The 19,354-nt window shown below is 68.2% G+C and overlaps 7 protein-coding genes and 1 pseudogene across 7 annotated transcripts; all 8 read right to left on the bottom strand.

Annotated features, from left to right (window-relative positions):
• Positions 1-769: 769 nt before the first annotated feature.
• On the bottom strand, positions 770-2,077 carry LOC150039089 (tripartite motif-containing protein 43-like; annotated as a pseudogene).
• A 1,154-nt stretch (positions 2,078-3,231) lies between these two features.
• Positions 3,232-4,011, bottom strand: LOC150039088 (tripartite motif-containing protein 43-like). Its single transcript, XM_090328032.1, has one exon. The coding sequence runs from the start codon at positions 4,009-4,011 to the stop codon at positions 3,232-3,234; it is 780 nt and encodes a 259-aa protein (XP_090184158.1).
• A 1,696-nt stretch (positions 4,012-5,707) lies between these two features.
• On the bottom strand, positions 5,708-6,487 carry LOC150039087 (tripartite motif-containing protein 43-like). The gene has a single exon (XM_090328031.1). The coding sequence runs from the start codon at positions 6,485-6,487 to the stop codon at positions 5,708-5,710; it is 780 nt and encodes a 259-aa protein (XP_090184157.1).
• Positions 6,488-8,181: 1,694 nt separating this feature from the next.
• On the bottom strand, positions 8,182-8,961 carry LOC150039086 (tripartite motif-containing protein 43-like). Its single transcript, XM_090328030.1, has one exon. It carries the CDS (start codon positions 8,959-8,961, stop codon positions 8,182-8,184), a length of 780 nt encoding a protein of 259 aa, XP_090184156.1.
• Positions 8,962-10,657: 1,696 nt separating this feature from the next.
• On the bottom strand, positions 10,658-11,437 carry LOC150039085 (tripartite motif-containing protein 43-like). The gene has a single exon (XM_090328029.1). The coding sequence runs from the start codon at positions 11,435-11,437 to the stop codon at positions 10,658-10,660; it is 780 nt and encodes a 259-aa protein (XP_090184155.1).
• Positions 11,438-13,131: 1,694 nt separating this feature from the next.
• On the bottom strand, positions 13,132-13,911 carry LOC150039084 (tripartite motif-containing protein 43-like). The gene has a single exon (XM_090328028.1). It carries the CDS (start codon positions 13,909-13,911, stop codon positions 13,132-13,134), a length of 780 nt encoding a protein of 259 aa, XP_090184154.1.
• Positions 13,912-15,605: 1,694 nt separating this feature from the next.
• Positions 15,606-16,385, bottom strand: LOC150039083 (tripartite motif-containing protein 43-like). Its single transcript, XM_090328027.1, has one exon. It carries the CDS (start codon positions 16,383-16,385, stop codon positions 15,606-15,608), a length of 780 nt encoding a protein of 259 aa, XP_090184153.1.
• A 1,696-nt stretch (positions 16,386-18,081) lies between these two features.
• LOC150039082 (tripartite motif-containing protein 43-like) lies at positions 18,082-18,861 on the bottom strand. The gene has a single exon (XM_090328026.1). The coding sequence runs from the start codon at positions 18,859-18,861 to the stop codon at positions 18,082-18,084; it is 780 nt and encodes a 259-aa protein (XP_090184152.1).
• Positions 18,862-19,354: the final 493 nt, after the last annotated feature.

Below are 19,354 nucleotides of genomic sequence, written 5' to 3'. Positions count from 1 at the left end.
TCCTGTACAGCTGGCGCTCCTGCTGCTGCTGCTACTGCAGCTGCTGCGGACTCCTTGTTGGTTTGTTCCCCTCAGGCACACTCTCTCCCAGAGCCCTCTGACTGTGTGAGGGGGGAGGGGCCGGGCGAGGGGGAGCCACAGAACCCGAGGGCGCAAGGGTGATCCAAGGCGACCGACCCAGCCACACGCGGGACTCCAAGTGCGAACGCCGAGGGAATGGAAGAGGTCGGGGAGGGGGGTGGGGGGAGGAGGGGGTGGAGTCGGCTGAAGGTGGGGGTGGGGCAGGGAGCCGGGGAGGGCCAGGATGCCAGAGAGAGCAAGACGAAGGAGGGACTGGGGAGCGCCTGCAGCCCAAGGCCCTCACTTCCGGTCCCGAGGTGCCCGCCGACCTCCATCCCTTGGTAGGTCTCTAAGGCTGCCCATGGTGGTCTCCCCCAGGCCTCTGTGGGTGGCGAGAACCACGCCCCACGGGCTCCCACCGGGAAGCAGAGCGGGGCAGAGGGGGCACGCCAAGAGGGAACCGCAGACCAACCGGCAGACCCGACCCGGGACCGACCCGGGACCACGGACACCCGTGGCCTGGCCTCGAGGCCCCCGAGGCGGTCCAGGTGGGGTGGCTTCCCAGGGGCCCGCCTCGAAACCAGGAGGGCAGACCCCACCTGCCCCAGAGCGGCGCCGAGAGGGGTCCCCCGGCGGGCCTGACCGGACCTGCCCTGCTCCCTCCCCCGGGTCTGGAGGGTCCTGGAGAGTCCGGGCCTGGGCTCTTTCCCTAGGCCAAAGGGGAGCCCCTGGAAAGGAAAGGCCTGACCGGGAAGTGGATGGAGCCGGTGGGGTATCTCCAGAGAAGGCACTTCCTAGCCACGTTCAAGAAAGTCGCGGTCCCGTGGTCGAGATCCAGAAAGACCCCCACCCTCCCAGAGGCCGCTCTAGGTAGTGATGGCGCAGAGGTGAGGTTGTAAAGAGGCCGGCTGGGTGGGAGCCTTCCACCCAGAAGAGGACGAAAAGGTCGTGGTCGGAGGCCCTCGGAGGGAATCCGGCCGGATTCCCGCAGACTCCCACCGCCCAGGAGGAAGAGTCGTCCGGGCTGAGCTCCCAGTAGTGTCGGCCGGCGCTGAAGACCTGGCGCCAAGCGCGACCTGGTGGCCGGCTTCTTCCTCCCTGGAAGCTGCCAGCAGAGGTGGGCTCGGCGTCCAGGGGCCGAAGGACACCTCTACTCGGTACGGGCTGAGGCTCTCCACCAGCCCGCGGATTCTAGGGGGGCCGAGCAACGGCTCCAGGGTCTGGGGCTGGAAGAGCAAGGCGCACTCTCCCAGCTCCAGGCCGTCCCTGAAGTCCTGGAGGAGCTCCACATCCGGCTTTTGGTAGGCCCTCATCAGCTCCTGGTACACGCTCCTGAGGTGACCCTGTTCCTCGAGCAGGTGCCCCTCGGTTGTCTGGAGTTGCGCTGAGGTCCTCCTTCCTAGGTCGAGCAGTAACTCTTGGGCAAATCGCCTGTCCCCCTCCCGGAGACCAGGGTGCCCCGGGGTGGCATAAAACGCCTCGGTCATCGTCCGGTGGAGGTGCAGAAACCAACCCCACCGGCTCATGATCTCCCTCTGCTCCTCCACCTTCCTCTGGGTCTCTTCTTTCCTCTCCCACAAAGTCTCCATGAGCTGTAAGATGGCCTCCCGCCTGTGGGCGGCTGCGCGCTCCACGGGCTGGTGCCGGTGAGCCCGGTGCTCCGGGGCCTGGGAGCAGAGCCCGCAGAGCGGGCTCTCGTCCTCCTCGCAGAACATCTGCTTTGGCTCGCCGTGGGTCCCACACCTGTGCTCCCGGGAGCTCAGGAACCCGCGGAGGCTGGCCTTCCGCACCAGGGAGACCACACTGCCCAGCACCACGTTGGATCTCGGCTCTCCTCGCTGGGAGGGCTCCCTGCAGGCAGGGCACCTGGCCGGGGTCGTGGCATCTTCCAGGCCAGGCGGAGACACGGGCGACAGAAAGTGTGGCCGCACTGGACGGTGACCGGGACCATCAGGGTGTCCAGGCAGATGGGGCATCTCACCTCCTCCTGGAAGGCTCGGGCCAGCTCAGCTTCCATCTTCGCCCTTCAGAGAGCGCGGAAAACGGCCCCAAGGGCAGGTTCTCCCGCAGGGATCCTCAGCACGCACCGCACCGGTAGGCCAGTTGGGAGCGCCGTCCAGCCGTCCGGACCAGTGGCTGCAGCGGGATCTTCTCCACACAGGGAGGCCAGGAAGTGGCGCGCGGCCTTTATCGACCTGGGCGGGGGGCGGAGCCAGGGCAGGGCTTTGTGCCTGCGTGCCAGGACACCTGCTGACGGTCAGGCCACCCGCCTGCACAGGCAGGCAGGGGGCCAGGGGCCAGGTGCGGGCAGGCCCCGCCCCCTCCCCACCCGCCCCCGCACCTGCCAGCTTTGGGAACGGGAACGTGGCCTCACCAGTTGCTCCAGCCAGGACTGGCGCCCTCCCTCCTGTACAGCTGGCGCTCCTGCTGCTGCTGCTACTGCAGCTGCTGCGGACTCCTTGTTGGTTTGTTCCCCTCAGGCACACTCTCTCCCAGAGCCCTCTGACTGTGTGAGGGGGGAGGGGCCGGGCGAGGGGAGCCACAGAACCCGAGGGCGCAAGGGTGATCCAAGGCGACCGACCCAGCCACACGCGGGACTCAAGTGCGAACGCCGAGGGAATGAAGAGGTCGGGGAGGGGGGTGGGGGGAGGAGGGGTGAGTCGGCTGAAGGTGGGGGTGGGGCAGGGAGCCGGGGAGGGCCAGGATGCCAGAGAGAGCAAGACGAAGGAGGGACTGGGGAGCGCCTGCAGCCCAAGGCCCTCACTTCCGGTCCCGAGGTGCCCGCCGACCTCCATCCCTTGGTAGGTCTCTAAGGCTGCCCATGGTGGTCTCCCCCCAGGCCTCTGTGGTGGCGAGAACCACGCCCCCACCGGGCTCCCACCGGGAAGCAGAGCGGGGCAGAGGGGGGCACGCCAAGAGGGAACCGCAGACCAACCGGCAGACCCGACCCGGGACCCGACCCGGGACCACGGACACCCGTGGCCTGGCCTCGAGGCCCCGAGGCGGTCCAGGTGGGGTGGCTTCCCAGGGCCCGCCTCGAAACCAGGAGGGCAGACCCCACCTGCCCCAGAGCGGCGCCGAGAGGGGTCCCCGGCGGGCCTGACCGGACCTGCCCTGCTCCCTCCCCCGGGTCTGGAGGGTCCTGGAGAGTCCCGGGCCTGGGCTCTTTCCCTAGGCCAAAGGGGAGCCCCTGGAAAGGAAAGGCCTGACCGGGAAGTGGATGGAGCCGGTGGGGTATCTCCAGAGAAGGCACTTCCTAGCCACGTTCAAGAAAGTCGCGGTCCCGTGGTCGAGATCCAGAAAGACCCCCACCCTCCCCAGAGGCCGCTCTAGGTAGTGATGGCGCAGAGGTGAGGTTGTAAAGAGGCCGGCTGGGTGGGAGCCTTCCACCCAGAAGAGGACGAAAAGGTCGTGGTCGGAGGCCCTCGGAGGGAATCCGGCCGGATTCCCGCAGACTCCCACCGCCCAGGAGGAAGAGTCGTCCGGGCTGAGCTCCCAGTAGTGTCGGCCGGCGCTGAAGACCTGGGCGCCAAGCGCGACCTGGTGGCCGGCTTCTTCCTCCCTGGAAGCTGCCAGCAGAGGTGGGCTCGGCGTCCAGGGGCCGAAGGACACCTCTACTCGGTACGGGCTGAGGCTCTCCACCAGCCCGCGGATTCTAGGGGGGCCGAGCAACGGCTCCAGGGTCTGGGGCTGGAAGAGCAAGGCGCACTCTCCCAGCTCCAGGCCGTCCCTGAAGTCCTGGAGGAGCTCCACATCCGGCTTTTGGTAGGCCCTCATCAGCTCCTGGTACACGCTCCTGAGGTGACCCTGTTCCTCGAGCAGGTGCCCCTCGGTTGTCTGGAGTTGCGCTGAGGTCCTCCTTCCTAGGTCGAGCAGTAACTCTTGGGCAAATCGCCTGTCCCCCTCCCGGAGACCAGGGTGCCCCGGGGTGGCATAAAACGCCTCGGTCATCGTCCGGTGCAGGTGCAGAAACCAACCCCACCGGCTCATGATCTCCCTCTGCTCCTCCACCTTCCTCTGGGTCTCTTCTTTCCTCTCCCACAAAGTCTCCATGAGCTGTAAGATGGCCTCCCGCCTGTGGGCGGCTGCGCGCTCCACGGGCTGGTGCCGGTGAGCCCGGTGCTCCGGGGCCTGGGAGCAGAGCCCGCAGAGCGGGCTCTCGTCCTCCTCGCAGAACATCTGCTTTGGCTCGCCGTGGGTCCCACACCTGTGCTCCCGGGAGCTCAGGAACCCGCGGAGGCTGGCCTTCCGCACCAGGGAGACCACACTGCCCAGCACCACGTTGGATCTCGGCTCTCCTCGCTGGGAGGGCTCCCTGCAGGCAGGGCACCTGGCCGGGGTCGTGGCATCTTCCCAGGCCAGGCGGAGACACGGGCGACAGAAAGTGTGGCCGCACTGGACGGTGACCGGGACCATCAGGGTGTCCAGGCAGATGGGGCATCTCACCTCCTCCTGGAAGGCTCGGGCCAGCTCAGCTTCCATCTTCGCCCTTCAGAGAGCGCGGAAAACGGCCCCAAGGGCAGGTTCTCCCGCAGGGATCCTCAGCACGCACCGCACCGGTACGCCAGTTGGGAGCGCCGTCCAGCCGTCCGGACCAGTGGCTGCAGCGGGATCTTCTCCACACAGGGAGGCCAGGAAGTGGCGCGCGGCCTTTTATCGACCTGGGCGGGGGGCGGAGCCAGGGAAGGGCTTTGCGCCTGCGTGCCAGGACACCTGCTGACGGTCAGGCCACCCGCCTGCACATGCAGGCAGGGGGCCAGGGGGCCAGGTGCGGGCAGGCCCCGCCCCCTCCCCACCCCCCCCCCGCACCTGCCAGCTTTGGGAACGGGAACGTGGCCTCACCAGTTGCTCCAGCCAGGACTGGCGCCCTCCCTCCTGTACAGCTGGCGCTCCTGCTGCTGCTGCTACTGCAGCTGCTGCGGACTCCTTGTTGGTTTGTTCCCCTCAGGCACACTCTCTCCCAGAGCCCTCTGACTGTGTGAGGGGGGAGGGGCCGGGCGAGGGGGAGCCACAGAACCCGAGGGCGCAAGGGTGATCCAAGGCGACCGACCCAGTCACACGCGGGACGCCAAGTGCGAACGCCGAGGGAATGGAAGAGGTCGGGGAGGGGGGTGGGGGGAGGAGGGGGTGAGTCGGCTGAAGGTGGGGGTGGGGCAGGGAGCCGGGGAGGGCCAGGATGCCAGAGAGAGCAAGACGAAGGAGGGACTGGGGAGCGCCTGCAGCCCAAGGCCCTCACTTCCGGTCCCGAGGTGCCCGCCGACCTCCATCCCTTGGTAGGTCTCTAAGGCTGCCCATGGTGGTCTCCCCCCAGGCCTCTGTGGGTGGCGAGAACCACGCCCCCACCGGGCTCCCACCGGGAAGCAGAGCGGGGCAGAGGGGGGCACGCCAAGAGGGAACCGCAGACCAACCGGCAGACCCGACCCGGGACCCGACCCGGGACCACGGACACCCGTGGCCTGGCCTCGAGGCCCCCGAGGCGGTCCAGGTGGGGTGGCTTCCCCAGGGCCCGCCTCGAAACCAGGAGGGCAGACCCCACCTGCCCCAGAGCGGCGCCGAGAGGGGCCCCCCGGCGGGCCTGACCGGACCTGCCCTGCTCCCTCCCCCGGGTCTGGAGGGTCCTGGAGAGTCCCGGGCCTGGGCTCTTTCCCTAGGCCAAAGGGGCGCCCCTGGAAAGGAAAGGCCTGACCGGGAAGTGGATGGAGCCGGTGGGGTATCTCCAGAGAAGGCACTTCCTAGCCACGTTCAAGAAAGTCGCGGTCCCGTGGTCGAGATCCAGAAAGACCCCCACCCTCCCCAGAGGCCGCTCTAGGTAGTGATGGCGCAGAGGTGAGGTTGTAAAGAGGCCGGCTGGGTGGGAGCCTTCCACCCAGAAGAGGACGAAAAGGTCGTGGTCGGAGGCCCTCGGAGGGAATCCGGCCGGATTCCCGCAGACTCCCACCGCCCAGGAGGAAGAGTCGTCCGGGCTGAGCTCCCAGTAGTGTCGGCCGGCGCTGAAGACCTGGGCGCCAAGCGCGACCTGGTGGCCGGCTTCTTCCTCCCTGGAAGCTGCCAGCAGAGGTGGGCTCGGCGTCCAGGGGCCGAAGGACACCTCTACTCGGTACGGGCTGAGGCTCTCCACCAGCCCGCGGATTCTAGGGGGGCCGAGCAACGGCTCCAGGGTCTGGGGCTGGAAGAGCAAGGCGCACTCTCCCAGCTCCAGGCCGTCCCTGAAGTCCTGGAGGAGCTCCACATCCGGCTTTTGGTAGGCCCTCATCAGCTCCTGGTACACGCTCCTGAGGTGACCCTGTTCCTCGAGCAGGTGCCCCTCGGTTGTCTGGAGTTGCGCTGAGGTCCTCCTTCCTAGGTCGAGCAGTAACTCTTGGGCAAATCGCCTGTCCCCCTCCCGGAGACCAGGGTGCCCCGGGGTGGCATAAAACGCCTCGGTCATCGTCCGGTGGAGGTGCAGAAACCAACCCCACCGGCTCATGATCTCCCTCTGCTCCTCCACCTTCCTCTGGGTCTCTTCTTTCCTCTCCCACAAAGTCTCCATGAGCTGTAAGATGGCCTCCCGCCTGTGGGCGGCTGCGCGCTCCACGGGCTGGTGCCGGTGAGCCCGGTGCTCCGGGGCCTGGGAGCAGAGCCCGCAGAGCGGGCTCTCGTCCTCCTCGCAGAACATCTGCTTTGGCTCGCCGTGGGTCCCACACCTGTGCTCCCGGGAGCTCAGGAACCCGCGGAGGCTGGCCTTCCGCACCAGGGAGACCACACTGCCCAGCACCACGTTGGATCTCGGCTCTCCTCGCTGGGAGGGCTCCCTGCAGGCAGGGCACCTGGCCGGGGTCGTGGCATCTTCCCAGGCCAGGCGGAGACACGGGCGACAGAAAGTGTGGCCGCACTGGACGGTGACCGGGACCATCAGGGTGTCCAGGCAGATGGGGCATCTCACCTCCTCCTGGAAGGCTCGGGCCAGCTCAGCTTCCATCTTCGCCCTTCAGAGAGCGCGGAAAACGGCCCCAAGGGCAGGTTCTCCCGCAGGGATCCTCAGCACGCACCGCACCGGTAGGCCAGTTGGGAGCGCCGTCCAGCCGTCCGGACCAGTGGCTGCAGCGGGATCTTCTCCACACAGGGAGGCCAGGAAGTGGCGCGCGGCCTTTATCGACCTGGGCGGGGGGCGGAGCCAGGGCAGGGCTTTGTGCCTGCGTGCCAGGACACCTGCTGACGGTCAGGCCACCCGCCTGCACATGCAGGCAGGGGGCCAGGGGGCCAGGTGCGGGCAGGCCCCGCCCCCTCCCCACCCCCCCCCGCACCTGCCAGCTTTGGGAACGGGAACGTGGCCTCACCAGTTGCTCCAGCCAGGACTGGCGCCCTCCCTCCTGTACAGCTGGCGCTCCTGCTGCTGCTGCTACTGCAGCTGCTGCGGACTCCTTGTTGGTTTGTTCCCCTCAGGCACACTCTCTCCCAGAGCCCTCTGACTGTGTGAGGGGGGAGGGGCCGGGCGAGGGGGAGCCACAGAACCCGAGGGCGCAAGGGTGATCCAAGGCGACCGACCCAGCCACACGCGGGACTCCAAGTGCGAACGCCGAGGGAATGGAAGAGGTCGGGGAGGGGGGTGGGGGGAGGAGGGGGTGAGTCGGCTGAAGGTGGGGGTGGGGCAGGGAGCCGGGGAGGGCCAGGATGCCAGAGAGAGCAAGACGAAGGAGGGACTGGGGAGCGCCTGCAGCCCAAGGCCCTCACTTCCGGTCCCGAGGTGCCCGCCGACCTCCATCCCTTGGTAGGTCTCTAAGGCTGCCCATGGTGGTCTCCCCCCAGGCCTCTGTGGGTGGCGAGAACCACGCCCCCACCGGGCTCCCACCGGGAAGCAGAGCGGGGCAGAGGGGGGCACGCCAAGAGGGAACCGCAGACCAACCGGCAGACCCGACCCGGGACCCGACCCGGGACCACGGACACCCGTGGCCTGGCCTCGAGGCCCCCGAGGCGGTCCAGGTGGGGTGGCTTCCCCAGGGCCCGCCTCGAAACCAGGAGGGCAGACCCCACCTGCCCCAGAGCGGCGCCGAGAGGGGTCCCCCGGCGGGCCTGACCGGACCTGCCCTGCTCCCTCCCCCGGGTCTGGAGGGTCCTGGAGAGTCCCGGGCCTGGGCTCTTTCCCTAGGCCAAAGGGGAGCCCCTGGAAAGGAAAGGCCTGACCGGGAAGTGGATGGAGCCGGTGGGGTATCTCCAGAGAAGGCACTTCCTAGCCACGTTCAAGAAAGTCGCGGTCCCGTGGTCGAGATCCAGAAAGACCCCCACCCTCCCCAGAGGCCGCTCTAGGTAGTGATGGCGCAGAGGTGAGGTTGTAAAGAGGCCGGCTGGGTGGGAGCCTTCCACCCAGAAGAGGACGAAAAGGTCGTGGTCGGAGGCCCTCGGAGGGAATCCGGCCGGATTCCCGCAGACTCCCACCGCCCAGGAGGAAGAGTCGTCCGGGCTGAGCTCCCAGTAGTGTCGGCCGGCGCTGAAGACCTGGGCGCCAAGCGCGACCTGGTGGCCGGCTTCTTCCTCCCTGGAAGCTGCCAGCAGAGGTGGGCTCGGCGTCCAGGGGCCGAAGGACACCTCTACTCGGTACGGGCTGAGGCTCTCCACCAGCCCGCGGATTCTAGGGGGGCCGAGCAACGGCTCCAGGGTCTGGGGCTGGAAGAGCAAGGCGCACTCTCCCAGCTCCAGGCCGTCCCTGAAGTCCTGGAGGAGCTCCACATCCGGCTTTTGGTAGGCCCTCATCAGCTCCTGGTACACGCTCCTGAGGTGACCCTGTTCCTCGAGCAGGTGCCCCTCGGTTGTCTGGAGTTGCGCTGAGGTCCTCCTTCCTAGGTCGAGCAGTAACTCTTGGGCAAATCGCCTGTCCCCCTCCCGGAGACCAGGGTGCCCCGGGGTGGCATAAAACGCCTCGGTCATCGTCCGGTGCAGGTGCAGAAACCAACCCCACCGGCTCATGATCTCCCTCTGCTCCTCCACCTTCCTCTGGGTCTCTTCTTTCCTCTCCCACAAAGTCTCCATGAGCTGTAAGATGGCCTCCCGCCTGTGGGCGGCTGCGCGCTCCACGGGCTGGTGCCGGTGAGCCCGGTGCTCCGGGGCCTGGGAGCAGAGCCCGCAGAGCGGGCTCTCGTCCTCCTCGCAGAACATCTGCTTTGGCTCGCCGTGGGTCCCACACCTGTGCTCCCGGGAGCTCAGGAACCCGCGGAGGCTGGCCTTCCGCACCAGGGAGACCACACTGCCCAGCACCACGTTGGATCTCGGCTCTCCTCGCTGGGAGGGCTCCCTGCAGGCAGGGCACCTGGCCGGGGTCGTGGCATCTTCCCAGGCCAGGCGGAGACACGGGCGACAGAAAGTGTGGCCGCACTGGACGGTGACCGGGACCATCAGGGTGTCCAGGCAGATGGGGCATCTCACCTCCTCCTGGAAGGCTCGGGCCAGCTCAGCTTCCATCTTCGCCCTTCAGAGAGCGCGGAAAACGGCCCCAAGGGCAGGTTCTCCCGCAGGGATCCTCAGCACGCACCGCACCGGTACGCCAGTTGGGAGCGCCGTCCAGCCGTCCGGACCAGTGGCTGCAGCGGGATCTTCTCCACACAGGGAGGCCAGGAAGTGGCGCGCGGCCTTTTATCGACCTGGGCGGGGGGCGGAGCCAGGGAAGGGCTTTGCGCCTGCGTGCCAGGACACCTGCTGACGGTCAGGCCACCCGCCTGCACATGCAGGCAGGGGGCCAGGGGGCCAGGTGCGGGCAGGCCCCGCCCCCTCCCCACCCCCCCCCCGCACCTGCCAGCTTTGGGAACGGGAACGTGGCCTCACCAGTTGCTCCAGCCAGGACTGGCGCCCTCCCTCCTGTACAGCTGGCGCTCCTGCTGCTGCTGCTACTGCAGCTGCTGCGGACTCCTTGTTGGTTTGTTCCCCTCAGGCACACTCTCTCCCAGAGCCCTCTGACTGTGTGAGGGGGGAGGGGCCGGGCGAGGGGGAGCCACAGAACCCGAGGGCGCAAGGGTGATCCAAGGCGACCGACCCAGTCACACGCGGGACGCCAAGTGCGAACGCCGAGGGAATGGAAGAGGTCGGGGAGGGGGGTGGGGGGAGGAGGGGGTGAGTCGGCTGAAGGTGGGGGTGGGGCAGGGAGCCGGGGAGGGCCAGGATGCCAGAGAGAGCAAGACGAAGGAGGGACTGGGGAGCGCCTGCAGCCCAAGGCCCTCACTTCCGGTCCCGAGGTGCCCGCCGACCTCCATCCCTTGGTAGGTCTCTAAGGCTGCCCATGGTGGTCTCCCCCCAGGCCTCTGTGGGTGGCGAGAACCACGCCCCCACCGGGCTCCCACCGGGAAGCAGAGCGGGGCAGAGGGGGGCACGCCAAGAGGGAACCGCAGACCAACCGGCAGACCCGACCCGGGACCCGACCCGGGACCACGGACACCCGTGGCCTGGCCTCGAGGCCCCCGAGGCGGTCCAGGTGGGGTGGCTTCCCCAGGGCCCGCCTCGAAACCAGGAGGGCAGACCCCACCTGCCCCAGAGCGGCGCCGAGAGGGGCCCCCCGGCGGGCCTGACCGGACCTGCCCTGCTCCCTCCCCCGGGTCTGGAGGGTCCTGGAGAGTCCCGGGCCTGGGCTCTTTCCCTAGGCCAAAGGGGCGCCCCTGGAAAGGAAAGGCCTGACCGGGAAGTGGATGGAGCCGGTGGGGTATCTCCAGAGAAGGCACTTCCTAGCCACGTTCAAGAAAGTCGCGGTCCCGTGGTCGAGATCCAGAAAGACCCCCACCCTCCCCAGAGGCCGCTCTAGGTAGTGATGGCGCAGAGGTGAGGTTGTAAAGAGGCCGGCTGGGTGGGAGCCTTCCACCCAGAAGAGGACGAAAAGGTCGTGGTCGGAGGCCCTCGGAGGGAATCCGGCCGGATTCCCGCAGACTCCCACCGCCCAGGAGGAAGAGTCGTCCGGGCTGAGCTCCCAGTAGTGTCGGCCGGCGCTGAAGACCTGGGCGCCAAGCGCGACCTGGTGGCCGGCTTCTTCCTCCCTGGAAGCTGCCAGCAGAGGTGGGCTCGGCGTCCAGGGGCCGAAGGACACCTCTACTCGGTACGGGCTGAGGCTCTCCACCAGCCCGCGGATTCTAGGGGGGCCGAGCAACGGCTCCAGGGTCTGGGGCTGGAAGAGCAAGGCGCACTCTCCCAGCTCCAGGCCGTCCCTGAAGTCCTGGAGGAGCTCCACATCCGGCTTTTGGTAGGCCCTCATCAGCTCCTGGTACACGCTCCTGAGGTGACCCTGTTCCTCGAGCAGGTGCCCCTCGGTTGTCTGGAGTTGCGCTGAGGTCCTCCTTCCTAGGTCGAGCAGTAACTCTTGGGCAAATCGCCTGTCCCCCTCCCGGAGACCAGGGTGCCCCGGGGTGGCATAAAACGCCTCGGTCATCGTCCGGTGCAGGTGCAGAAACCAACCCCACCGGCTCATGATCTCCCTCTGCTCCTCCACCTTCCTCTGGGTCTCTTCTTTCCTCTCCCACAAAGTCTCCATGAGCTGTAAGATGGCCTCCCGCCTGTGGGCGGCTGCGCGCTCCACGGGCTGGTGCCGGTGAGCCCGGTGCTCCGGGGCCTGGGAGCAGAGCCCGCAGAGCGGGCTCTCGTCCTCCTCGCAGAACATCTGCTTTGGCTCGCCGTGGGTCCCACACCTGTGCTCCCGGGAGCTCAGGAACCCGCGGAGGCTGGCCTTCCGCACCAGGGAGACCACACTGCCCAGCACCACGTTGGATCTCGGCTCTCCTCGCTGGGAGGGCTCCCTGCAGGCAGGGCACCTGGCCGGGGTCGTGGCATCTTCCCAGGCCAGGCGGAGACACGGGCGACAGAAAGTGTGGCCGCACTGGACGGTGACCGGGACCATCAGGGTGTCCAGGCAGATGGGGCATCTCACCTCCTCCTGGAAGGCTCGGGCCAGCTCAGCTTCCATCTTCGCCCTTCAGAGAGCGCGGAAAACGGCCCCAAGGGCAGGTTCTCCCGCAGGGATCCTCAGCACGCACCGCACCGGTAGGCCAGTTGGGAGCGCCGTCCAGCCGTCCGGACCAGTGGCTGCAGCGGGATCTTCTCCACACAGGGAGGCCAGGAAGTGGCGCGCAGCCTTTATCGACCTGGGCGGGGGGCGGAGCCAGGGCAGGGCTTTGTGCCTGCGTGCCAGGACACCTGCTGACGGTCAGGCCACCCGCCTGCACATGCAGGCAGGGGGCCAGGGGGCCAGGTGCGGGCAGGCCCCGCCCCCTCCCCACCCCCCCCCGCACCTGCCAGCTTTGGGAACGGGAACGTGGCCTCACCAGTTGCTCCAGCCAGGACTGGCGCCCTCCCTCCTGTACAGCTGGCGCTCCTGCTGCTGCTGCTACTGCAGCTGCTGCGGACTCCTTGTTGGTTTGTTCCCCTCAGGCACACTCTCTCCCAGAGCCCTCTGACTGTGTGAGGGGGGAGGGGCCGGGCGAGGGGGAGCCACAGAACCCGAGGGCGCAAGGGTGATCCAAGGCGACCGACCCAGCCACACGCGGGACTCCAAGTGCGAACGCCGAGGGAATGGAAGAGGTCGGGGAGGGGGGTGGGGGGAGGAGGGGGTGAGTCGGCTGAAGGTGGGGGTGGGGCAGGGAGCCGGGGAGGGCCAGGATGCCAGAGAGAGCAAGACGAAGGAGGGACTGGGGAGCGCCTGCAGCCCAAGGCCCTCACTTCCGGTCCCGAGGTGCCCGCCGACCTCCATCCCTTGGTAGGTCTCTAAGGCTGCCCATGGTGGTCTCCCCCCAGGCCTCTGTGGGTGGCGAGAACCACGCCCCCACCGGGCTCCCACCGGGAAGCAGAGCGGGGCAGAGGGGGGCACGCCAAGAGGGAACCGCAGACCAACCGGCAGACCCGACCCGGGACCCGACCCGGGACCACGGACACCCGTGGCCTGGCCTCGAGGCCCCCGAGGCGGTCCAGGTGGGGTGGCTTCCCCAGGGCCCGCCTCGAAACCAGGAGGGCAGACCCCACCTGCCCCAGAGCGGCGCCGAGAGGGGTCCCCCGGCGGGCCTGACCGGACCTGCCCTGCTCCCTCCCCCGGGTCTGGAGGGTCCTGGAGAGTCCCGGGCCTGGGCTCTTTCCCTAGGCCAAAGGGGAGCCCCTGGAAAGGAAAGGCCTGACCGGGAAGTGGATGGAGCCGGTGGGGTATCTCCAGAGAAGGCACTTCCTAGCCACGTTCAAGAAAGTCGCGGTCCCGTGGTCGAGATCCAGAAAGACCCCCACCCTCCCCAGAGGCCGCTCTAGGTAGTGATGGCGCAGAGGTGAGGTTGTAAAGAGGCCGGCTGGGTGGGAGCCTTCCACCCAGAAGAGGACGAAAAGGTCGTGGTCGGAGGCCCTCGGAGGGAATCCGGCCGGATTCCCGCAGACTCCCACCGCCCAGGAGGAAGAGTCGTCCGGGCTGAGCTCCCAGTAGTGTCGGCCGGCGCTGAAGACCTGGGCGCCAAGCGCGACCTGGTGGCCGGCTTCTTCCTCCCTGGAAGCTGCCAGCAGAGGTGGGCTCGGCGTCCAGGGGCCGAAGGACACCTCTACTCGGTACGGGCTGAGGCTCTCCACCAGCCCGCGGATTCTAGGGGGGCCGAGCAACGGCTCCAGGGTCTGGGGCTGGAAGAGCAAGGCGCACTCTCCCAGCTCCAGGCCGTCCCTGAAGTCCTGGAGGAGCTCCACATCCGGCTTTTGGTAGGCCCTCATCAGCTCCTGGTACACGCTCCTGAGGTGACCCTGTTCCTCGAGCAGGTGCCCCTCGGTTGTCTGGAGTTGCGCTGAGGTCCTCCTTCCTAGGTCGAGCAGTAACTCTTGGGCAAATCGCCTGTCCCCCTCCCGGAGACCAGGGTGCCCCGGGGTGGCATAAAACGCCTCGGTCATCGTCCGGTGCAGGTGCAGAAACCAACCCCACCGGCTCATGATCTCCCTCTGCTCCTCCACCTTCCTCTGGGTCTCTTCTTTCCTCTCCCACAAAGTCTCCATGAGCTGTAAGATGGCCTCCCGCCTGTGGGCGGCTGCGCGCTCCACGGGCTGGTGCCGGTGAGCCCGGTGCTCCGGGGCCTGGGAGCAGAGCCCGCAGAGCGGGCTCTCGTCCTCCTCGCAGAACATCTGCTTTGGCTCGCCGTGGGTCCCACATCTGTGCTCCCGGGAGCTCAGGAACCCGCGGAGGCTGGCCTTCCGCACCAGGGAGACCACACTGCCCAGCACCACGTTGGATCTCGGCTCTCCTCGCTGGGAGGGCTCCCTGCAGGCAGGGCACCTGGCCGGGGTCGTGGCATCTTCCCAGGCCAGGCGGAGACACGGGCGACAGAAAGTGTGGCCGCACTGGACGGTGACCGGGACCATCAGGGTGTCCAGGCAGATGGGGCATCTCACCTCCTCCTGGAAGGCTCGGGCCAGCTCAGCTTCCATCTTCGCCCTTCAGAGAGCGCGGAAAACGGCCCCAAGGGCAGGTTCTCCCGCAGGGATCCTCAGCACGCACCGCACCGGTAGGCCAGTTGGGAGCGCCGTCCAGCCGTCCGGACCAGTGGCTGCAGCGGGATCTTCTCCACACAGGGAGGCCAGGAAGTGGCGCGCGGCCTTTATCGACCTGGGCGGGGGGCGGAGCCAGGGCAGGGCTTTGTGCCTGCGTGCCAGGACACCTGCTGACGGTCAGGCCACCCGCCTGCACATGCAGGCAGGGGGCCAGGGGGCCAGGTGCGGGCAGGCCCCGCCCCCTCCCCACCCCCCCCCGCACCTGCCAGCTTTGGGAACGGGAACGTGGCCTCACCAGTTGCTCCAGCCAGGACTGGCGCCCTCCCTCCTGTACAGCTGGCGCTCCTGCTGCTGCTGCTACTGCAGCTGCTGCGGACTCCTTGTTGGTTTGTTCCCCTCAGGCACACTCTCTCCCAGAGCCCTCTGACTGTGTGAGGGGGGAGGGGCCGGGCGAGGGGGAGCCACAGAACCCGAGGGCGCAAGGGTGATCCAAGGCGACCGACCCAGCCACACGCGGGACTCCAAGTGCGAACGCCGAGGGAATGGAAGAGGTCGGGGAGGGGGGTGGGGGGAGGAGGGGGTGAGTCGGCTGAAGGTGGGGGTGGGGCAGGGAGCCGGGGAGGGCCAGGATGCCAGAGAGAGCAAGACGAAGGAGGGACTGGGGAGCGCCTGCAGCCCAAGGCCCTCACTTCCGGTCCCGAGGTGCCCGCCGACCTCCATCCCTTGGTAGGTCTCTAAGGCTGCCCATGGTGGTCTCCCCCCAGGCCTCTGTGGGTGGCGAGAACCACGCCCCCACCGGGCTCCCACCGGGAAGCAGAGCGGGGCAGAGGGGGGCACGCCAAGAGGGAACCGCAGACCAACCGGCAGACCCGACCCGGGACCCGACCCGGGACCACGGACACCCGTGGCCTGGCCTCGAGGCCCCCGAGGCGGTCCAGGTGGGGTGGCTTCCCCAGGGCCCGCCTCGAAACCAGGAGGGCAGACCCCACCTGCCCCAGAGCGGCGCCGAGAGGGGCCCCCCGGCGGGCCTGACCGGACCTGCCCTGCTCCCTCCCCCGGGTCTGGAGGGTCCTGGAGAGTCCCGGGCCTGGGCTCTTTCCCTAGGCCAAAGGGGAGCCCCTGGAAAGGAAAGGCCTGACCGGGAAGTGGATGGAGCCGGTGGGGTATCTCCAGAGAAGGCACTTCCTAGCCACGTTCAAGAAAGTCGCGGTCCCGTGGTCGAGATCCAGAAAGACCCCCACCCTCCCCAGAGGCCGCTCTAGGTAGTGATGGCGCAGAGGTGAGGTTGTAAAGAGGCCGGCTGGGTGGGAGCCTTCCACCCAGAAGAGGACGAAAAGGTCGTGGTCGGAGGCCCTCGGAGGGAATCCGGCCGGATTCCCGCAGACTCCCACCGCCCAGGAGGAAGAGTCGTCCGGGCTGAGCTCCCAGTAGTGTCGGCCGGCGCTGAAGACCTGGGCGCCAAGCGCGACCTGGTGGCCGGCTTCTTCCTCCCTGGAAGCTGCCAGCAGAGGTGGGCTCGGCGTCCAGGGGCCGAAGGACACCTCTACTCGGTACGGGCTGAGGCTCTCCACCAGCCCGCGGATTCTAGGGGGGCCGAGCAACGGCTCCAGGGTCTGGGGCTGGAAGAGCAAGGCGCACTCTCCCAGCTCCAGGCCGTCCCTGAAGTCCTGGAGGAGCTCCACATCCGGCTTTTGGTAGGCCCTCATCAGCTCCTGGTACACGCTCCTGAGGTGACCCTGTTCCTCGAGCAGGTGCCCCTCGGTTGTCTGGAGTTGCGCTGAGGTCCTCCTTCCTAGGTCGAGCAGTAACTCTTGGGCAAATCGCCTGTCCCCCTCCCGGAGACCAGGGTGCCCCGGGGTGGCATAAAACGCCTCGGTCATCGTCCGGTGGAGGTGCAGAAACCAACCCCACCGGCTCATGATCTCCCTCTGCTCCTCCACCTTCCTCTGGGTCTCTTCTTTCCTCTCCCACAAAGTCTCCATGAGCTGTAAGATGGCCTCCCGCCTGTGGGCGGCTGCGCGCTCCACGGGCTGGTGCCGGTGAGCCCGGTGCTCCGGGGCCTGGGAGCAGAGCCCGCAGAGCGGGCTCTCGTCCTCCTCGCAGAACATCTGCTTTGGCTCGCCGTGGGTCCCACACCTGTGCTCCCGGGAGCTCAGGAACCCGCGGAGGCTGGCCTTCCGCACCAGGGAGACCACACTGCCCAGCACCACGTTGGATCTCGGCTCTCCTCGCTGGGAGGGCTCCCTGCAGGCAGGGCACCTGGCCGGGGTCGTGGCATCTTCCCAGGCCAGGCGGAGACACGGGCGACAGAAAGTGTGGCCGCACTGGACGGTGACCGGGACCATCAGGGTGTCCAGGCAGATGGGGCATCTCACCTCCTCCTGGAAGGCTCGGGCCAGCTCAGCTTCCATCTTCGCCCTTCAGAGAGCGCGGAAAACGGCCCCAAGGGCAGGTTCTCCCGCAGGGATCCTCAGCACGCACCGCACCGGTACGCCAGTTGGGAGCGCCGTCCAGCCGTCCGGACCAGTGGCTGCAGCGGGATCTTCTCCACACAGGGAGGCCAGGAAGTGGCGCGCGGCCTTTTATCGACCTGGGCGGGGGGCGGAGCCAGGGAAGGGCTTTGCGCCTGCGTGCCAGGACACCTGCTGACGGTCAGGCCACCCGCCTGCACATGCAGGCAGGGGGCCAGGGGGCCAGGTGCGGGCAGGCCCCGCCCCCTCCCCACCCCCCCCCCGCACCTGCCAGCTTTGGGAACGGGAACGTGGCCTCACCAGTTGCTCCAGCCAGGACTGGCGCCCTCCCTCCTGTACAGCTGGCGCTCCTGCTGCTGCTGCTACTGCAGCTGCTGCGGACTCCTTGTTGGTTTGTTCCCCTCAGGCACACTCTCTCCCAGAGCCCTCTGACTGTGTGAGGGGGGAGGGGCCGGGCGAGGGGGAGCCACAGAACCCGAGGGCGCAAGGGTGATCCAAGGCGACCGACCTAGTCACACGCGGGACGCCAAGTGCGAACGCCGAGGGAATGGAAGAGGTCGGGGAGGGGGGTGGGGGGAGGAGGGGGTGAGTCGGCTGAAGGTGGGGGTGGGGCAGGGAGCCGGGGAGGGCCAGGATGCCAGAGAGAGCAAGACGAAGGAGGGACTGGGGAGCGCCTGCAGCCCAAGGCCCTCACTTCCGGTCCCGAGGTGCCCGCCGACCTCCATCCCTTGGTAGGTCTCTAAGGCTGCCCATGGTGGTCTCCCCCCAGGCCTCTGTGGGTGGCGAGAACCACGCCCCCACCGGGCTCCCACCGGGAAGCAGAGCGGGGCAGAGGGGGGCACGCCAAGAGGGAACCGCAGACCAACCGGCAGACCCGACCCGGGACCCGACCCGGGACCACGGACACCCGTGGCCTGGCCTCGAGGCCCCCGAGGCGGTCCAGGTGGGGTGGCTTCCCCAGGGCCCGCCTCGAAACCAGGAGGGCAGACCCCACCTGCCCCAGAGCGGCGCCGAGAGGGGCCCCCCGGCGGGCCTGACCGGACCTGCCCTGCTCCCTCCCCCGGGTCTGGAGGGTCCTGGAGAGTCCCGGGCCTGGGCTCTTTCCCTAGGCCAAAGGGGCGCCCCTGGAAAGGAAAGGCCTGACCGGGAAGTGGATGGAGCCGGTGGGGTATCTCCAGAGAAGGCACTTCCTAGCCACGTTCAAGAAAGTCGCGGTCCCGTGGTCGAGATCCAGAAAGACCCCCACCCTCCCCAGAGGCCGCTCTAGGTAGTGATGGCGCAGAGGTGAGGTTGTAAAGAGGCCGGCTGGGTGGGAGCCTTCCACCCAGAAGAGGACGAAAAGGTCGTGGTCGGAGGCCCTCGGAGGGAATCCGGCCGGATTCCCGCAGACTCCCACCGCCCAGGAGGAAGAGTCGTCCGGGCTGAGCTCCCAGTAGTGTCGGCCGGCGCTGAAGACCTGGGCGCCAAGCGCGACCTGGTGGCCGGCTTCTTCCTCCCTGGAAGCTGCCAGCAGAGGTGGGCTCGGCGTCCAGGGGCCGAAGGACACCTCTACTCGGTACGGGCTGAGGCTCTCCACCAGCCCGCGGATTCTAGGGGGGCCGAGCAACGGCTCCAGGGTCTGGGGCTGGAAGAGCAAGGCGCACTCTCCCAGCTCCAGGCCGTCCCTGAAGTCCTGGAGGAGCTCCACATCCGGCTTTTGGTAGGCCCTCATCAGCTCCTGGTACACGCTCCTGAGGTGACCCTGTTCCTCGAGCAGGTGCCCCTCGGTTGTCTGGAGTTGCGCTGAGGTCCTCCTTCCTAGGTCGAGCAGTAACTCTTGGGCAAATCGCCTGTCCCCCTCCCGGAGACCAGGGTGCCCCGGGGTGGCATAAAACGCCTCGGTCATCGTCCGGTGCAGGTGCAGAAACCAACCCCACCGGCTCATGATCTCCCTCTGCTCCTCCACCTTCCTCTGGGTCTCTTCTTTCCTCTCCCACAAAGTCTCCATGAGCTGTAAGATGGCCTCCCGCCTGTGGGCGGCTGCGCGCTCCACGGGCTGGTGCCGGTGAGCCCGGTGCTCCGGGGCCTGGGAGCAGAGCCCGCAGAGCGGGCTCTCGTCCTCCTCGCAGAACATCTGCTTTGGCTCGCCGTGGGTCCCACACCTGTGCTCCCGGGAGCTCAGGAACCCGCGGAGGCTGGCCTTCCGCACCAGGGAGACCACACTGCCCAGCACCACGTTGGATCTCGGCTCTCCTCGCTGGGAGGGCTCCCTGCAGGCAGGGCACCTGGCCGGGGTCGTGGCATCTTCCCAGGCCAGGCGGAGACACGGGCGACAGAAAGTGTGGCCGCACTGGACGGTGACCGGGACCATCAGGGTGTCCAGGCAGATGGGGCATCTC

Source organism: Megascapheus bottae, unplaced genomic scaffold, assembly GCF_031878675.1.
Source record: "Megascapheus bottae isolate mThoBot1 unplaced genomic scaffold, mThoBot2.hap1 HAP1_SCAFFOLD_64, whole genome shotgun sequence".
In the NCBI taxonomy this organism is placed as follows: Eukaryota; Metazoa; Chordata; class Mammalia; order Rodentia; family Geomyidae; genus Megascapheus; species Megascapheus bottae.
This window is presented reverse-complemented; position numbering and strand designations above follow the sequence as displayed.

Excerpts from the sequence above, each read along its gene's own strand:
- LOC150039088 (XM_090328032.1), bottom strand. The coding sequence starts at position 4,011 with ATGACCGAGGCGTTTTATGCCACCCCGGGGCACCCTGGTCTCCGGGAG.
- LOC150039087 (XM_090328031.1), bottom strand. The coding sequence starts at position 6,487 with ATGACCGAGGCGTTTTATGCCACCCCGGGGCACCCTGGTCTCCGGGAG.
- LOC150039086 (XM_090328030.1), bottom strand. The coding sequence starts at position 8,961 with ATGACCGAGGCGTTTTATGCCACCCCGGGGCACCCTGGTCTCCGGGAG.
- LOC150039085 (XM_090328029.1), bottom strand. The coding sequence starts at position 11,437 with ATGACCGAGGCGTTTTATGCCACCCCGGGGCACCCTGGTCTCCGGGAG.
- LOC150039084 (XM_090328028.1), bottom strand. The coding sequence starts at position 13,911 with ATGACCGAGGCGTTTTATGCCACCCCGGGGCACCCTGGTCTCCGGGAG.
- LOC150039083 (XM_090328027.1), bottom strand. The coding sequence starts at position 16,385 with ATGACCGAGGCGTTTTATGCCACCCCGGGGCACCCTGGTCTCCGGGAG.
- LOC150039082 (XM_090328026.1), bottom strand. The coding sequence starts at position 18,861 with ATGACCGAGGCGTTTTATGCCACCCCGGGGCACCCTGGTCTCCGGGAG.